This window comes from Rhamphochromis longiceps, linkage group LG3 (genome assembly GCF_057381845.1).
Source record: "Rhamphochromis longiceps isolate RC_006_pf linkage group LG3, R_longiceps_female_GT1.1, whole genome shotgun sequence".
Taxonomy (NCBI): Eukaryota; Metazoa; Chordata; class Actinopteri; order Cichliformes; family Cichlidae; genus Rhamphochromis; species Rhamphochromis longiceps.
Genome location: NC_140559.1, coordinates 23,016,198 through 23,033,415, shown reverse-complemented (window position 1 = coordinate 23,033,415; position 17,218 = coordinate 23,016,198). Strand labels below are relative to the sequence as shown.

The 17,218-nt window shown below is 41.5% G+C and overlaps 2 protein-coding genes across 2 annotated transcripts; one reads left to right on the top strand and one right to left on the bottom strand.

Moving 5' to 3' along the window:
• Window positions 1-4,257: 4,257 nt before the first annotated feature.
• On the bottom strand, window positions 4,258-8,013 carry LOC146673483 (butyrophilin subfamily 2 member A1-like). The gene is made up of 3 exons (XM_085402047.1): window positions 7,962-8,013; window positions 6,762-7,103; window positions 4,258-4,950 (listed from the first exon to the last, which is right to left on the bottom strand). Exons 1-3 carry the CDS (start codon window positions 8,011-8,013, stop codon window positions 4,847-4,849), a joined length of 498 nt encoding a protein of 165 aa, XP_085258173.1. The 3' UTR covers window positions 4,258-4,846.
• Window positions 8,014-15,252: 7,239 nt separating this feature from the next.
• LOC146673482 (uncharacterized) lies at window positions 15,253-16,633 on the top strand. Its single transcript, XM_085401992.1, has 3 exons — window positions 15,253-15,418; window positions 15,498-15,743; window positions 15,819-16,633. Exons 1-3 carry the CDS (start codon window positions 15,397-15,399, stop codon window positions 16,148-16,150), a joined length of 600 nt encoding a protein of 199 aa, XP_085258118.1. The 5' UTR covers window positions 15,253-15,396; the 3' UTR covers window positions 16,151-16,633.
• Window positions 16,634-17,218: the final 585 nt, after the last annotated feature.

The following is a 17,218-nucleotide window of genomic DNA, read 5'->3' as shown; positions in this document are numbered from 1 at the left end:
TTCTGTGTTCTGTAATGGAATACATTTTAAAAGTAACCTTCCCAACACTGCTCATTGCTCTACAGATCCCAGATCAGGCTGTTAACAGAGAAGCTGAACAGGCTATAACACCCACAACACCCACTTCAAGTGGGTGTTGTGGGTGTTTCCTTCAAGGAGATTTATGAGTGACGGATAGTCACATGACTTACAGGGATATTTCTTTTTTAAATACGATTTTCAAGCTCACATCAAGCCCTCGTGCCACAACTAAGTTTGAACTAATTTGCCAATTAAAGTCTTTTGTTGAATGGATTCCTGAACTGACCGTTCATCACTGTTCATCGTTCATCACAGAAACATTAAAAAGAAGAAATCTGTAAAACTGAAACCACTAAAGGAGACCGCGTCACATGACTGTATCATGTGACGTGGTCTCGTTCACCACAGAGTAAAGCAAGGAGAGATATAGAAATAATCAAAGTACTTTAGGTATTTCAAATTTTGCTATCATTACTATTTAAATATTTAGCAACTTTAAATATTTAAATAGTGTAGATATAGAAATATTTTAATGAATGAGCACATTGTAGTTATTATGCTTTGTGGGATTTTTTGTGTTATTTTTAGTGCTTTTCCCCCACATGTAATTGTCAATAACAGCTCTGAGGTTTCCAGTTTCCTGTTTCTGATGAAAGTTTCCCTGCAGGGTTAATAAGACAAGTAAAGAAAGACTTAAGTTTTACATAAGTGTCTGTACAGACAGTAGATGTAATTCTTATTGTTCTGTTCACCTGTGTACTCGATTTGTAGTTTGATTAGGTTAATAATTTAGTAGTTTTGTAGCTGTAAACATCCTGACATGTTGGCTTTATGTTTTCCATGACTGACGGCTCTGTGGTTAATCATGTGCATCTTCCTCTTCTGTCCTCAAGTCACTCGACAGCTCTGACAAACAGAAGCTGTCAAACTGTCACTGTGAGCCATATTTTAGACCTAGCTTTAGTCCAGACATCACTTTTCTTTTTCCGTTATAGAAAGTAAACAGGGTTCAGCACACAAATTAAGGAAAGGTTTGTTCAAAATCAATGAATTAAAAATAATTTAATAATATTTTATGATTGACCTGCAAAAGATATTTTAAACAACAATCTGTCTTTATCAATTATTTCAGTTTTTGTGGATTTATTTTTGTATGTTTGCTGCTGTGATTGAGTTTCCATCTTGTTCTCTTTCACTGTTTGACAAACATAAAACAATTATAAATATTATTTGACTACAGTATGGATGGAACGCAATGTTTTAATGATGCCAGTAAGTATAATGTTATGTATAGTTTATTGTGTGGCACTATGCTGTTAACGCTACAACTGTGAGCTGGCACTTTTACGGGGTCAGTAACCTTTGGTCTCACTTTTTGTTCTTCTTTGTGCTCATAGTTTGTGGTCAGAGAGAGAGAGAATCCACAAAGAGCAAAAATAGCTTGACCTCAGCCACAGACTGGAAGCAGCAGGAACGTCTTTCAGCGGTTTCAGAACAGACTGTGTAAGTGTGCCGTTTCAGGAAAGTTAAGGACCTGCGCCTCCTACGTACATGTGCTTTATCACACCTGGTGGATATATTTAACCTCTTTCACAGAACAACCATGATAATTTCCTGTAATATTAGTGCCACAGAAGAGTAGTGCAGTTATATAAAAATAGAAATAGAGTGATTCCTGTGTGTGTTGCACCAACCTTGCTACCTTGCTACCTTGCGGTGACTCACACACACACACATCCCTCCATTGCTGAAGCAGTTACAAGAATCTTTGGCCACAAATGATTGGTGAGTGTCATGGTGGGAACCCCGAACCAGATGGTGGACACCGGAGGTGAAGGCAGCCGTCACGCTAAAGAAGAAGAAGAGTCTTACTGGGTTTGGTCAGCCTGTGGGTCTTTGGAGGCAACTGATGGGTACCAGCAGGCAAAAACTCACCATGCTGTAGTCACGGTGTATAGTGGGCGTGGGTTGGGTTCATTTAATGATTACAGTGGACATAAAAATGAGCATGACTCAATATCCAAATATGAACACATTTCATGAGAAGCAGCAATAGAAGTAAGTATGTAAACACTGTAAAGAGGAATAATATTTACTGGTGTTACATGGATTAGTATTATATCCATTATACTTTAAGTTATGATCTTTTTCAATAGATGTTCAGATCCTGTAAAGTGAGGAAAACCTATTACTCCACTAATAATCCTCCTTTATACACAATGTGTTGGATTTTCTTATAGGAATAAATGGAAATGATCTCTAGGAGTAAATGCATCAGTGATACATCTGTTTATAATCATGTGGTCATTTGAAAAAAGTCTGTTAGTCTGACAGAACTCTGGCTCATGTATGTAGGTAAAGTCACCAGCTTGCAACCTTCTGTCTGCTGTGCCCAGATTAAACCATGGTCTCGTGCTGCCATCTACTGACACTTAAATGCAACAACAGGCTGTCCAACTCTAATCTTCCACCACTGAAACTTTAATATCACTCGCGTTTTATGAATGCGGAGCACCGTTTTTGTATCTGATATGGAAGGAAATTCACACTCAAACGTCATAAAATGTCTTTTCTAATTAGTTTTTGCAGGCGTGTTCACACCTGGTGATCTCTGGTGGTCGTTTCGTTGCCCTGTACCTGTGCATGTGCAATGACAATAAAGTTGAATTCTATTCTATTCTATTCTCAATGACATCACACAGGATCAGGAGAGCTCAGCTCTTTAAAAAACGCCCTGTCACACCTGTTTTAACTGACACACAACACCACAAAAATCTAACGTCAAATATGTGTTCACATTTTTGATTTAATTAAAGTAATATACACTCACTGGCCACTTTATTAGGTACAGCTTCCTAATATTGGGTTGGACCCTTTTTTGCCTTCATACTGTTTTAATTCTTCGTGGCAGAGATTCAACAAGGTGCTGGAAACATTTCTCTGCAATTTTTGGTCCATCACTCACTTCCACAATGGCCCAAAGCTGCTGTATTAGATTACGATTTGGTGACTCTGGAGTGTGGGCTATTTGAGTGCAGTGAACTCATTATCATGTTAAAGTAACCATATAACACTCAGGTCGGCTGTGATGTATAACATTCAGTTTGTGTGTCAAGAAAATCCTCCACACGTCACACCACAGGCTGAACTGGTGCAAAGCAGGATGGATTCATACTTTCATCCTACATTTAGATCCTACTATCTAAACGTTGCAGCAGAAATGAAGATAAAAGAGTGTGTGTGGATGATTCAGCACCTACAACTCAGAAGAAGATGACAGTGGAAAAGAAGGCCAGGTCAACTGGAGACAGTTGAGTGTAACAAGTGTTTGTTTGAGGTCAAATGCAGTCTGGAGGAGAGGGGAGGCAACAAAAGCAAATATGTGCCAAACATTAATGTAAATCTTGAAACCAGCACATTTAATCAAACTCTCGTTAGCTTTTAATAACTGACTTGGCAGCACACACACACACACACACACACACACACACACACACACACACACACACACACACACACACAACCCCGTTCAGCTATCTTAGTGAGGACCTTCATTGACATAATGGTTTCCCTAGCCCCTTACCCTAAACCTTACCCTAAACCTAACCATAACCTAATTGTAACCCTGACACTAAAACCACATTTTGAGCCTCAAAAAGGCCTTCAAATTTGTGAGGACCGGTGAGTCCTCACAAGTGACTGTTGGTTCTCACAAGTATAGTAGAATGCAGATTTCGGTCCTCACAAAGATAGCTAGACAGGAACACACACACACACGCACACACAATGACATCTAGTTTGAGGAAACCTGCTGTATTCACATGCAGGACATTTAATCAGTTAGAATCCATTAGTTACATTATTACAGTCTATGACATCATCAAAGCAGACAGTCAGAAAAAAAAGACGGAAAGAAAAAAGAAAAGACAATAAACAGACAGAGCTGAAGTAGAAAAGCTTCTAGATCGTCTTCTGCCTCCTCTGGGATGCCTCAGAACACTAAGTAATCCCTCATGTTATGGTAAATGGCCTGTATTTATATAGCGCTTTACTAGTCCCTAAGGACCCCAAAGCGCTTTACACAACCAGTCATCCACCCATTCACACACTGGTGATGGCAGCTACATTGCAGCCACAGCCACCCTGGGGCGCACTGACAGAGGCAGGGCTGCCGGACACTGGCGCCACCGGGCCCTCTGACCACCACCAGTAGGCAACGGGTGAAGTGTCTTGCCCAAGGACACAACGGCCAAGACTGTCCAAGCCGGGGCTCGAACCAGCAACCTTCCAATTACAAAGCGAACTCCCAACTCTTGAGCCACGATCGCTCCAGGTCATGTGTCTGGAGCTCAAAATAAGCTTATTTAATTTTCTTCCAAGAGCCGGGTCATCCCCTCTGTGAATGTTTCCACCTGCTGCCGGCTGATTGAAACGTTTGTCATGAATGTCGCGCCACCATGTGTGATACTGCCAAGCTTCTTGTCGATGTCTCACATGAATACAGCAGCATTTTTTCACCCTTTAGAAGTGCAAAATATTCCAGTTGCCTTCAAGGACATGGCTCAAATTACAAGTTGTGACTATTTTATGAAGTGGTAATATATTCATGTGCAAGAGTTTTTGTCTTGTTAGTCTGATCCTCAAACACACCAGATACTATCACCATTATCATTTAGTCAGTGGATTTTCTTTTTTTCCCTGTCCCAGTGCAAAGACTTTCAGGGAAAGTTCTGGACATGTTTCAGACTCATTGAATTTCTGTCCATCAGTTCACCTGTCGTTCAGCCCGATCACAGCCCAAGTTCCGACTCTTTTGCTGTTTTCTTTACACCAAATATCCAACAGCAGCAATAATGAGAAGCAGGCTGGAAACTGATAGACCGGATACAAGTCCAACAGATCCGTCCTTCTTCGCTCCTTGTCTTTGAACTGCAGGAGAGAAACAGGTGTCAGGTGTGTTAGGTAGGTGATGAGTGAAGAACAGAACAGGAACCAGCTTCACTGTGAATCATGACCTGTTTCCTGATTCTCACTGAAAACCTTTTCAACCCTCAGCTAAATCTATCTACTGTGGCCTGAACTGGTTTAATGTTGCCACACGGATTGTCAGAGTGGCCACAAAGTGACTGGAAAGCTCTGATGATGCTTACTCTGTCAGCTTCTCTCCTTCACTCTCGCTTTCATTACTGTCAGTGTAACACTTGTTTAAAAGCACTCAGGGTAACACAGTGGTGGCCAGCCGGCTGGGGCCGTAGGTTCTTGACAGCTTCCTCCCACAGTTGAAAAACATCCACGCGTTAGGTAAACTGGTGAGTCTAAACTGGTATTGATGGTTTTCTGTCCGACTGGCAACCTGTCCAACCTGTCCAGGGTGTACCTGTCTATTGCCTTCTGGCACCTGGGATAAACTCAACCCCAACCTTGACCTCGAATTTGATGAGTGGAAGTGGGCTGGGTTAAATCTCACCAGCAGGTGGCGCTATTGCTTTATCTGTTCATAGGTTGCATTGCGATAGCTAGTAGCAGCTAGGCAGAGTCAGAAGCAGGAAATATTTCTCACATGTGCGCTTGTGATGGTTAAAGAGTCATTAATGAACCCAACTCCATCCTTATTTATGACTTTGTGGAAAACGCTGCCTCTGAGTATTTTGAGCTTTTGACATGTTTTCAATTATTACTTTCTTTCTGGTACTTTGAGTACAATTGTGATTTTTACAGACGTTAATTTTAAGAAACAGGCTACTATGTAACTTCAGGTCTCATTGCACCTTGTTTAATTTTTATCACTCAGCTATAAAATGTTCATGAGGGATTGTTGTGCACACTCAAGTTTGTGAATGTGAACTTGAGAAGGAAAAGGAATTAAAAATCAATACCATAGCTCTAGTAAAAAATCTCAGACAAGTATAAATCTCAGGGATATCAACCTCAAGGTCAGAGGTCAAATGAAAAAAAAATCCTGTCAGGTGACGTAGGATATTGAAATTGATACCATAAGTGCGTCGACCCTGAGGCTGAGGTACATGTTTGTTGATGTCTGTTAGTTTTACTCTGCTTGCATTTTGAAGGGCCGTCTTAATAAAGTAGCCAGCACACCTGTCACTGGTCAAAGAGCTGTCTGTCTGCTTAGCTGTGCTTCACACAGTAGTAGCAGAACAGGAGGAAAGTGGATAGATGCACATATCTTGGCATTTATGAAAGTTGATATTTTACTAATAAACAAGTTCATCCATACATTCGCTTATCCTTTTCAGGGTCACAGGGGGTGCTGGAGCCAATCCCAGCTGTCATAGGGTGAGAGGTACACCCTGGACAAGGCTAACACACAACAACAGACAACCATTCACACTCACACCTATGGGCAATTTGGATTAATAAATGAACCTATCCCCACTAAGTGCATGTCTTTGGACGGTGGGAGGAAGCTGGAGTACCTGGTGGGAACCCACGCAGACAGGGGGAGAACATGCAAACTCCACACAGAAAGACCCCGGCCTGATGGTGGAATTGAACTCAGGACCTTCTTGCTGTGCGGCAACAGTGCTAGCCACCGTGCCACCGTGCTGCCTTAAACCAGTTCAATAAATGTATAATCATAAGAGTATATACCTGAAGCCAGGACATGAGTAATAAAATGGATGAAAGCAGGAAGAGTGAATTCTTACTCTTGATTTAACTGGCTAATCTTGCTCATCGAGGGACAAACGGTTACAGAGGACACACTCGAGGCTTCAACTCACCTGCAGGTGTAACTTTCAGCTTGGTTTCCTGCTTAATCTCAGATCTCTGGCTGTGATCTGTTTCATATGAGATGTGGCACTCATATGTTCCAGTGTCGTTAACGGTGACGTTGTGCAGAATGATGGACATTTTTCCACTTTTCATGTTTGGGTCTCCCAGCTCCACTCGACCTTTGAAAGACTCATGCTGGTATGTTTTGTAAGGACGATCTTCCCGGAAGAAACAGACGTAATCGTCTGCTTTCAGGTCACTCTTGGTCCATGCTACCCGTAAGATGTTGCCTTCATGGGGAACCTGACAATCGAGAGTTGCATCCTCTCCAACCTCCACTTCTTTCTCGTCTAAAAGAAAAAGAAAAGAATCCAGAAATATTGCACACCCCAAATTATAGTTGGATTAGTGTTGTTGGTTAGTGCATTACAATCATTCTGGACAGGCTCATATTTGCTACTTACAAGCAGCACACTGTCATAGTCCAGTTTTTCAACTGAAAGCTGAAAAATGAAAACACACACACACACCTTGTGTGTGCCTTTGCTTAGAAATCTCAAAAATCTGCCCACAAATGCAAAAGTGCGAGCGCAATCCAAATGCAAATCAGATAACAGTAGCTGTGACCACAGAGTGAATCTATATTAACAGTAGGCCGACTAGAAAGGGAAGAAATCCCCCACAGCTGTTATTTTTCGGGGAAGGAGGCAAAGCACTGACGAGAAAAATACTTTAAATAGTCTGTGGTCACGGGCCTCACTGTAACAGAGGAAATCACTTTAAGGAATCCATTGTGACTATGCTGTAAAACATTGAAAACAAAAGCCTTTTTGTAACAATATTAACTTGATCAAACTGCTGCTTTAAGTACACTGTAAAAATTAAACTTCAAATAAAAATGTAGATCACAGGTTATTGTAACAACATTTTCTAGTGAAGGAAAGTTAAAGTAGAAATAAATAAATAATTAAAAACCTTGGCAACATCAAAGAGTCAGTGTGCCTAAAATTAAAAATCCCCACATTCCTCTGAGTCACTGTCTCATATTATCATGTTAACAGCATCATTTCTCTGCAGCACAGAAACATGTGGATCCACTGGTAACCAACTGAAATGTACAAATGTAACATTACCATTTAAAAAACATGAAACCTTTTCCACAGAAATACCATTAAATTATAACAATGTAAACATGCTCTTTCATTCACCTGCAGATCCAAGAATTAGAGCCAAAAACAGGAGGACTTGGAGAGTGTTCATCTGTGACAGGTGGCTGTAGACGGTGGCGTTATGATAGGAAACATTAAGCTTTCACACGAATCAGAGGGGGGGACAAAGTGTGGGAGGTTCAAAGGAAAGTAGCGTTTAAGAGAACGTGAGATCACACTTATTTAATGCTCATGATATGAACATGATATGATATAAAAACTGTAAAACATTAGGAATCTGACATACAGTTTAGATGATGTCTCTCATCTCAGGCTTTTTACAGGAATTCGAGCTGCATTTGAGAAAAGGCTGCAGGGTCATGTTGGCTTCTATAGATCTGGTGCTCAGGGCCTCTGTGCTGTGCTTTAACATGGCCATTTTCTACACACTAGTAAGATTTCTTCGTTTTGTCCTCTGCCTGTGTGTCAGTGGTAGACTGCATGATTTTGTATGTTCCTATTTGGTCTCATCTTCAGAGTCACTCCGTCAGCTCATCTTGGAGTATCATCTTCCTGATTTATCCATGGATGCTGTCCTGATGGCTCAGGTCTTATTCCCAGTGTTGTTGCTGTATTTTTAAAAATGGCACAAAATATGAAAAATAGAAATTCCTCAGGAGGAGGTTGATGGATCTTGTGGTGTGTGGTTTTTGTGTGTGTAGCTTTATCTTAAAATGACTAAGAACAGTGCCGATGTTTTTGCAACTGATGGTGGCTTCTCTGTTTGTCTGTGGCATCACTGAGATGGTCGTGTCCCTAACAGGCCTGAGGGAGGAAAGAGAGCAGGGGCGTTCACACAGTTTCACTTGTCTGTTGTTAACGATTGTGATGAGCTCATGTTGGTAAAATGAATCATTCCTGTCACGCCAAAGAAATGTGGGTACTAACCATTAAGAACTCTTTGGAATTTGTGTTCACGGGTTTTTCAAAGTTACAGGCCCTCAGAGTGCATTGGGGGGGGGGGGTTAAACGCTCAAATTTTGACAGCATTTTTGGTTCCTCATAAATTGATAAGTTATTCACAGAAACATTCACAACAGTAGTCAAAGCTGGCACATTTGTATTTGAGGTTCATTCATGTGCCTCATGAAGACTCTGAAACTGTCTGACAGACGTTTGGGGATTTTTTTTTCTTCACTGTGGTGAAGAATCGTTTTCATCACTTTCCTTTCTTCGTGTTCCTCCTTTGTTCTCTGTCTTCGGCTCTTCCACCTTTAGCTCTCCACGGTTCTGCATCAGCATCAAGCACACCCGTGGTTCATCACCCCAACTTTCCTCCTCACGAACACAAAGTGAGACCAGAACTGTTTGTTTATTCTGCATCGATCTACAGCCCGACCGATCCAACAGTGTCTGTGGAAGTTTTTTACAACTCAAACCTGAGTGTCATTTCTCTTTAGTTCTGATGTCACCGCTGAGCAACACAAACCTTCTGCCGTCACAGTTACTTTCAGCTGCTCACTATTTTACCACAGTGGAAACTTCCACTGTTTTTAACGTTGGCTGATTTTCATGCTAGATGCCCTTTGTGACACGACGCTCGCAGGATTTCTGTCTCTTGAGTGTTGTGGTTCACATTTGCCTAATAAGTGAAGGCTGTTGAAGTGAACTACAACTTTCTAAGTGCCCAGTTCTTTTTTCATTCTTCACTGTAGTGTGACACAATAATAACAATACAATAATTGATCCATGGAGCCTGCTGAAGGTCTTCCTGAACCTTTTCACCACTTTACTCTTTTTAAAGCTGCAGTTAAACAAAATTGTGCCCCAGTTTTGAGGGATGTTCATGTTTGACTCATTTCACCACAATTCTGTGTGGTATTTCTACAGAAATGTATTTTCATGTTTCATCCCACTAGCTGTTTAATACTCAGACGTATTTGAATTTCTGTTTACCAAAGAAAATAGGCAAATCAGCAGGGTTGGCACAATAGAGGAGGATGTTAGAGACTGAGTGAAGGAGGCAGATGAGCTACTGTGATGACCCCTAATATGAGAGCAGAAGGTTAACCAACTTGAATTCACCTTTATACATCACAGCTTTATTTAACTGTCCACTTTCACAGGCCTGGTTAGCTGGTATCAAGTCAAGTCAAAGAAGTCAAGGAAACCTTAATTTCTCACATGCAAGTTGCCCTACTGTGAAATGGGACCAGTTGTGTATAATATGAGTTCATGTCAATAAACAACTGGGACACTCTCCTGGGACAGACTGGGAAAAGAGACATGTGGACACAGTTCATTTAGGCGAGGGAGTCGGCATGTTAAATAACTGAAATCCTGTTCCACTCTATGTTCACATCAGGAAATGTGGGTTTCATGTCAACGTCAATGCAATGTCAATGGTAACTTTATTGTCCCTAACGGGAAATTGATTTGCAGTATGTCCATACAGAAATATAAAAAACAAACAAACAAACAGGCAAACAAATAACAAATACATCACATACACACACAAAAATAATATAAGCAGAGCAGAAGGTTAACCAACTCGAATTCACCTTTATACATCACAGCTTTATTTAACTGTCCACTTTCACAGGCCTGGTTAGCTGGTATCAAGTCAAGTCAAAGAAGACAAGGAAACCTTAATTTCTCACATGCAAGTTGCCCTACTGTGAAATGGGACCAGTTGTGTATAATATTGATAGGTTTAGTATTGTTGATTGTCATTTATGCTTAGAAACATTTACTCATATATGCTTAGAAGTATATAATCATTTGTAGATTGAAAGAATGTCTCATCCTAAGAGGTGTATAATTAATTGTGTAGTGATAAGTTGTGTGATCTTTAACAGGCTACAGAGGCTTGGTGTGCATTCCTGGAATGCACACCTGCATCTTGGGGGCATGGGAAAAGTTCGCATCTTGTATTATTGTTTTATGGTAGGATTACCGTACCGTTTGTTCTAGTCTAAGTGCTTTTCTGTTTAGATGAACTGCTGGACTTCCTCACCGGGGGGGGGGGGGGGTCTAGTCTACCCTCTTCCTGACCAAGGATGTTATATGACCCTTTGATCAGCAGTACCCCACACACACACACACACACACACACACACACACACACAGGCAAGGTACTCTTTGTGTGTATGTAGACGTCATATGTTAATGAACCTATGCAAATTCATGTAACCTCAATAAAAGGACAGTGGTACGGGAGAACGGACGAGAGCAACTGGGGTCAAGCGAAGGGACGGCGCTCTGTCCAGTCTCTCCCGTGCACGAGTAACATGAAGAACTTGCCTACTTCGTGTCTTGCTTTGCTGTGTAATTATATTGTCTTCAACGTTCCAGCGAATAGGTTTATGCTATAAACCTAACAAATATGAGTTCATGTCAATAAACAACTGGGACACTCTCCTGGGACAGACTGGGAAAAGAGACATGTGGAGACAGTTCATTTAGGCGAGGGAGTCGGCATGTTAAATAACCGAAATCCTGTTCCACTCTTTGTTCACATCAGGAAATGTGGGTTTCATGTCAATGGCAATGTCAATGGTAACTTTATTGTCCCTAACAGGAAATTGATTTGCAGTATGTCCATACAGAAATATAAAAAACAAACAAACAAACAAACAAACAAACAGGCAAACAAATATGTCTGTGAAGGTTCTCAGTCATCCAGGTCATCGTAGTCAAAGGAGCTTGCAAAGAAAAGCATCAAGACTTCTTTAAGTTGCTTGAAGACGTTTCACCTCTCATCCGAGAAGCTTCTTCAGTTCTAAGGTCAAATGGTGGAGAGTCCCTGGTGGAGAGTACATCACAGCTTTATTTAACTGTCCACTTTCACAGGCCTGGTTAGCTGGTATCAAGTCAAGTCAAAGAAGTCAAGGAAACCTTAATTTCTCTCTGCCATCTATAATCCAGTTTTGAGATCCCTTCCCAGACGCCTTAACGCCCACTCACATCCTGGGCCATCTGATCTCAGGAATTCGCATGATAAGGTGGGGCCAGGTTTCACAATGAACTCACCCGAAACTCTGGCTGATTGGGACCCACACCCAGTTTCACACCTTAGCTCAGGCGATTAGAGGATCATCAGGGGGTCCTTTTGACCCTCTGTGGGGGGTCCCTCCCACTAGGTTTATATCTGGGACTCTCCACCATTTGACCTTAGAACTGAAGAAGCTTCTCGGATGAGAGGTGAAACGTCTTCAAGTAACTTAAAGAAGTCCAGACGCTTTTCTTTGCAAGCTCCTTTGACGAAGGCAAACAAATACATCACATACACACACAAAAATAATATAAGCCTGAGAAAACAACCTAAATTTTATCATCAAAAAAAAAGTGCAACGTGCAGTGGCAACAGCACTTATGGTTAGTGTTATTAACCATGATAATAGAAGTAGGTACAAAAGACAATCTATGTCTCTTTATCTTCACTGCAGGCACTTTGTAACGACGACCTGATGGAAGCAGTTGAAAATCATTAGAGAGAGGATGATCTGAACACAACAGGACAGAGGTGGCCTTCCTCAGCACCTGCCTGTTATAAAAGTCCACAAGCTGGACCTGAGACCTCCCTGAAATCTGACCAGCCACTTTAACCAGGTTGCTGAGTCTGGTCTTATTATTCAAGGACATATTATCATATCAGGCAATGATACAGAAGGTTAAAACAGATTCAATAAAACTTTTATAAAAAAAGAGTCATTTCAGATGAAACATTAAAACCTCTCAACCTCCTCAAATAACCTGAGCCTTTTTAACTGTAGCAGCAAGATGTGGCTCAAAGGACAGAAACTTATCAAGAACAACCCCCAAATACTTATAACTTATAACACAGTTAGAGCAGGATGGGGGGATGTCTTCACATGACGAAACAAACTCATCCACAACAGGTCCATGGGAATCCTCTTCACCGTGAAGGAGGTTTTCAATCACTGTGTCATCTGCATACTTAATGAAATGCCTGTTGGCCTGTGTACTGCGACAGTCATTAGTGTACAAAATATACAGAAGAGGAGAGAGACAACAAGTTGTAGAGTTTTCTCTGTTTGGTCATCAGACTGGTGAGGGTGGTTTTTGGTGTTTACACGTGTTATGACACATTCAGAGTTCAGGTCATGCCATGTGGTACTACAATGGCCTGTGGCTTTCATAGGAAAGAGGGAGGTGAAATGACAGTTTCCTTATTATAGACTGGCCTGTTGTTGTTAACTGTTTTTATGACATAAAAGTGGGGTTAAAACTAGAATTTCAAACTCTATACAAATACTCAGAAAAATACTCAATAGATGATTCTTCAAATCCAACAAAGGTGTGTATGTGTGACCTTTTGACCTTTAGAATAGAATCCAACTTTATTGTCATTGCACATGTCACAAATACAAGGCAACTGAATGCAGTTATTACATTTTCAACTTCACCATGAAGGTAAATCACTGACAGAATAAGAATTTTTGTTCAACTTTATTCCAACTCGATTCAAAATCAGGGCCGATCTTTATCTCTGTCAGATCCACAGTCAAATCCATAGAAACTGAGTTGTTACATTTAAAGTCACGTTCAAATTTGAAGCATTTGGAATAAAAGAAAACATGATTTACAGACATGACATAAACATTTTTTAATGGCTCAACCAGTGCAGGTCACAGAAAGTCCCTGTCACACTGTGGAAACTCTGTTACTCAGCAGCCTTCATTCAATCACTGCATCCTAGCTGACTGACAAGATTCATATCCTGGGCTCACTCAGAAGCAGAGCTGTTAAACTTGTATGTGTCACATGAGCGTAACTTTAAACAGTATTGTGTCCTCCTGTTCTTTGTTCAGAGTTTAGTTGTTTCTCCTGTGTTTAACATGGCTTTGCCCACTGTAGTGTGTGGTTGTGTGATGGAGTACACAGGTTTTTTGAAGGTCAGACTGCAGGCCGACATCCTGAACAGCAGTGATCTAATTCGTCGTGTTTGAGCGCCATCTGGTGGTGAGTTTGGTAATTGTAAAAGGATGACGTGACTTCTCATGAGCATTGTAGTGTGGCTGATGGATGTTAAGCTGACCTTTTCTCCTCATCTGTCTTTAGACCTTTTTTTCCCCCCGATTGAGGAGCAGAGCAGAGCTGCAGGTGACAGGCCTGACATGTCCAAAGGTAAAAGGGACGAGAATATATTTCAAAGGACCTAATCTGTGAGATCTTCAGTTCTTATCTCCTTTAGTGAGAGAGGCGTGGTCCTCTAGTTGGTCGGAGGGTACCTGCACGTGGCGATAATCCCTGACCCAGATGGTGTAGACTGGAGGTGAAGGGCATCTTCAAACTGAATGAGGACTTCTGTCAGGCTTGGTTAGTCTGTGGAGCTGCAGAGGCACAGAGAAGTATGGATCTGGCTGAGGCTGAAGGAAAAACTGAGGTTTGGGAGGAGTTTAATAAAGCTGTGGAACAAGATTTTCAGTGTCTGTTGGTTTCTAGATTTTATTCATTCATTTTGCTCATGACCTAATCTAAAAAATATGTTTACTGACATGTTTCAGCCAAAGAAAACTTTTTCTCTTAATGATGAGAGGTGGAAACTACAGAACTACCACCCTGTAAGAGAGGAAGGAGGAGGAGGGTCTCGCTTGATGCTAGTGTGGACCGATCAAAGTTCAGTAGCACCTGCAGATGGAGAAAGTTTCTTCACTTTGGCTGCTCTGTAAGTATGCTGTGATGTGTTTTGGTTTCTGAAAAGGATTAGAAAGAAAGGACTCTCACTGTGTTGCTTCACAAACATCCAGTTTGTGAAGACAAAAAGAGAGAAAACCACTTCCTGTTTTCTGCTTCTTCAGTCTGTAGATCGACCAGACTGATGGCGTTGCTGCTTTTTTCCTGAATGTGAAGCTTTAAACTAACCTGTTATTTCTCTTTAGTTTCAACCTCACTGCTGATCTGCACAACAAACCAAGGTCAGTAACCTTCTCCTGTCACAGTTTAAACCTGATATCAGCTACGCCGTAATAGAAGCTCTGAGCATTTTTTATATTGTGGCATGATATCATAGTTATTGCGCTAAGCTATCCAGGAGCCTGCTGAAAGTTCATCGATGCTACCAAAAGCATAAAGGAAGTATGTTCACCTGAAGAAATGTTTCTAACTTTCTTGGAGGTTCACATTAAAAAAAAAACTGATCAGCTTTGACTGAGCTCACAAAGTTCACCACAGCAGGTCTGCTTTGGACCTCAGTGCTGGCTTGTACTTAATATGCATCTTCCTCACAGCTCGTCTGACTGTGAGTCCCAGCAGCTCTCAGGTCTTTAAAGGAGACTTTGTGTCTCTGAGCTGTGAGGAGGACGACAGCTCTGCTGGATGGACTCTGAGGAGAAACACAAGCAGAGACACCGGAGCTGAGTGTGGAGATGAGTGGGGAAGATCAGCTGGTTCTTCCTGTGACATCAGTTACATCGACCCACTGGACAGTGGAGTTTACTGGTGTGAGTCCAGAGAGGGTCCCATCAGTAACATGGTTAACCTGACAGTCACTGGTAAGCTGAGTGTGTGGAGTTAGTGTTGATGAAGCTGTGTGTAAATGGATGAAATGCTGTAGTTTGTCTCTGTGTTGAGGTGGATCAGTGATCCTGCAGAGTCCTGTCCTCCCTGTGATGGAGGGAGATGACGTCACTCTGCTCTGTAAAACAAAGACCACTCCCTCCAACCTCCCAGCTGCTTTCTATAAAGATGGCTCCCTCATCAGGAAGCAGCCTACAGGTCACATGACCATCCAGCATGTTTCCAGGTCTGATGAAGGCCTCTACAAGTGTGACATCAGCGGTCATGGAGAGTCTCCATCCAGCTGGATCACTGTCACAGGTGAGGAGCTTCACTCTGATTTCACCTCTTTTTTCATCCACATATTCACCTGAACATGTGAGATTCTCTCTGCAGGCAAACCTACAAACACAACCCTTGCCCATGAACCCTCCTCCCACCACCTTGTGTCCAGAGTTTCCCTCCACCTGGTCGTGTTCTGTCCATACTTCATCTCCACTCTGCTCATGGTATCTTTATATCGATGGAGAGCCACAGGTAACACTCTTAGTCTCTTCAGTTATTTATCAAGCTCAGTTCCTTTTGACTCTTTATACAAATCTCTGATTACACATGTGACAGGAAGTGACCTTATCCCTGTGGTAACAGCACCACCCACCCAAGCTAGGGAGAGACTGGCTGAAGACTGTGATGACATTGTTGGCGTGATCACTGAGCATCACTTCTGAGTTCCTGTTTAATCTGTCAGATTGTGGTCGTCACATCTCTGTGATTGAACAACGTGCGACGCCGCAGATTTAAACTGGAATATTATGCTTTGATGAATAAATAAATACATGAAGAAAACATGGACCAGTCAAAGACTGAATGGTAGTAATGGAAGTTTTATGGATTTAAAGCACTTATATGTAATCATTCTCCTGTCAAAAGATTCAAACATTGTGTAATAAAACATGTGACGGTGTGAGAAACACCTGCACCTCTGCAATCTGCTCACATGTTCCTGTTAAACAGGAAACTGAACGACTACAGTGCTGTGGAACATCTGTTAACCACAGGCTAAAAGACTGGTGGTCCTGCAAGAACACCGCCCACTGCTACCTTTCATCTGCAAACACACACTGACTGCAGGATGGGCATTTAGAAACTCTGGCTCAGTTTATATCAGTGAGACAGGCAGTTAAAACTGAACCTGGTGTTGTGTGCTACGAACTTAACTCATTCACTGCCAGCCATTGGCAGTGAATGAGTTAAACCCATTGACTCATTCACTGCAATTGACGGCTATAGACGTCAATGGCAGTGAATGAGTTAAGTTAAATTACAATCCACGATTCTGTTCAGACCTTTTCTTAGTTGGTTTCTGTATGATTATGATCTCAGGTTTTTGTTACCTTTTGCAATGAAGTTTCTGTTGGTAGTTTATCTTTAATTCTTTGAGTTCCAGTTTATTCGGTCTCCTCTATATTCTCCTGTATTTTAATGCTTTTAATTTGTTCCCTTCTTACATTGCTTCCTGTTTTACTTTGATACCCTTTTGTTTCTTGTATTTGATTTCACATCATCACAACCACATCATCACCCTTATTAGCCTTTGTGTACTTATAGCTTCAGTCTTCCTTTTTCGCTTGTTGTGTCTTACTGTTTCGTCAGTGCCTTTTGGGGTTTGTGTCCTCGACATCAAATTTGTTTACTTCCCTTTTAAATGTTCATTCTGATGGTTTTTATCAGCCTTAAATAAACTGCTGGTTTACTGTCCCTGCAGCTACACTCCACATTATCACACTGTAGATTGT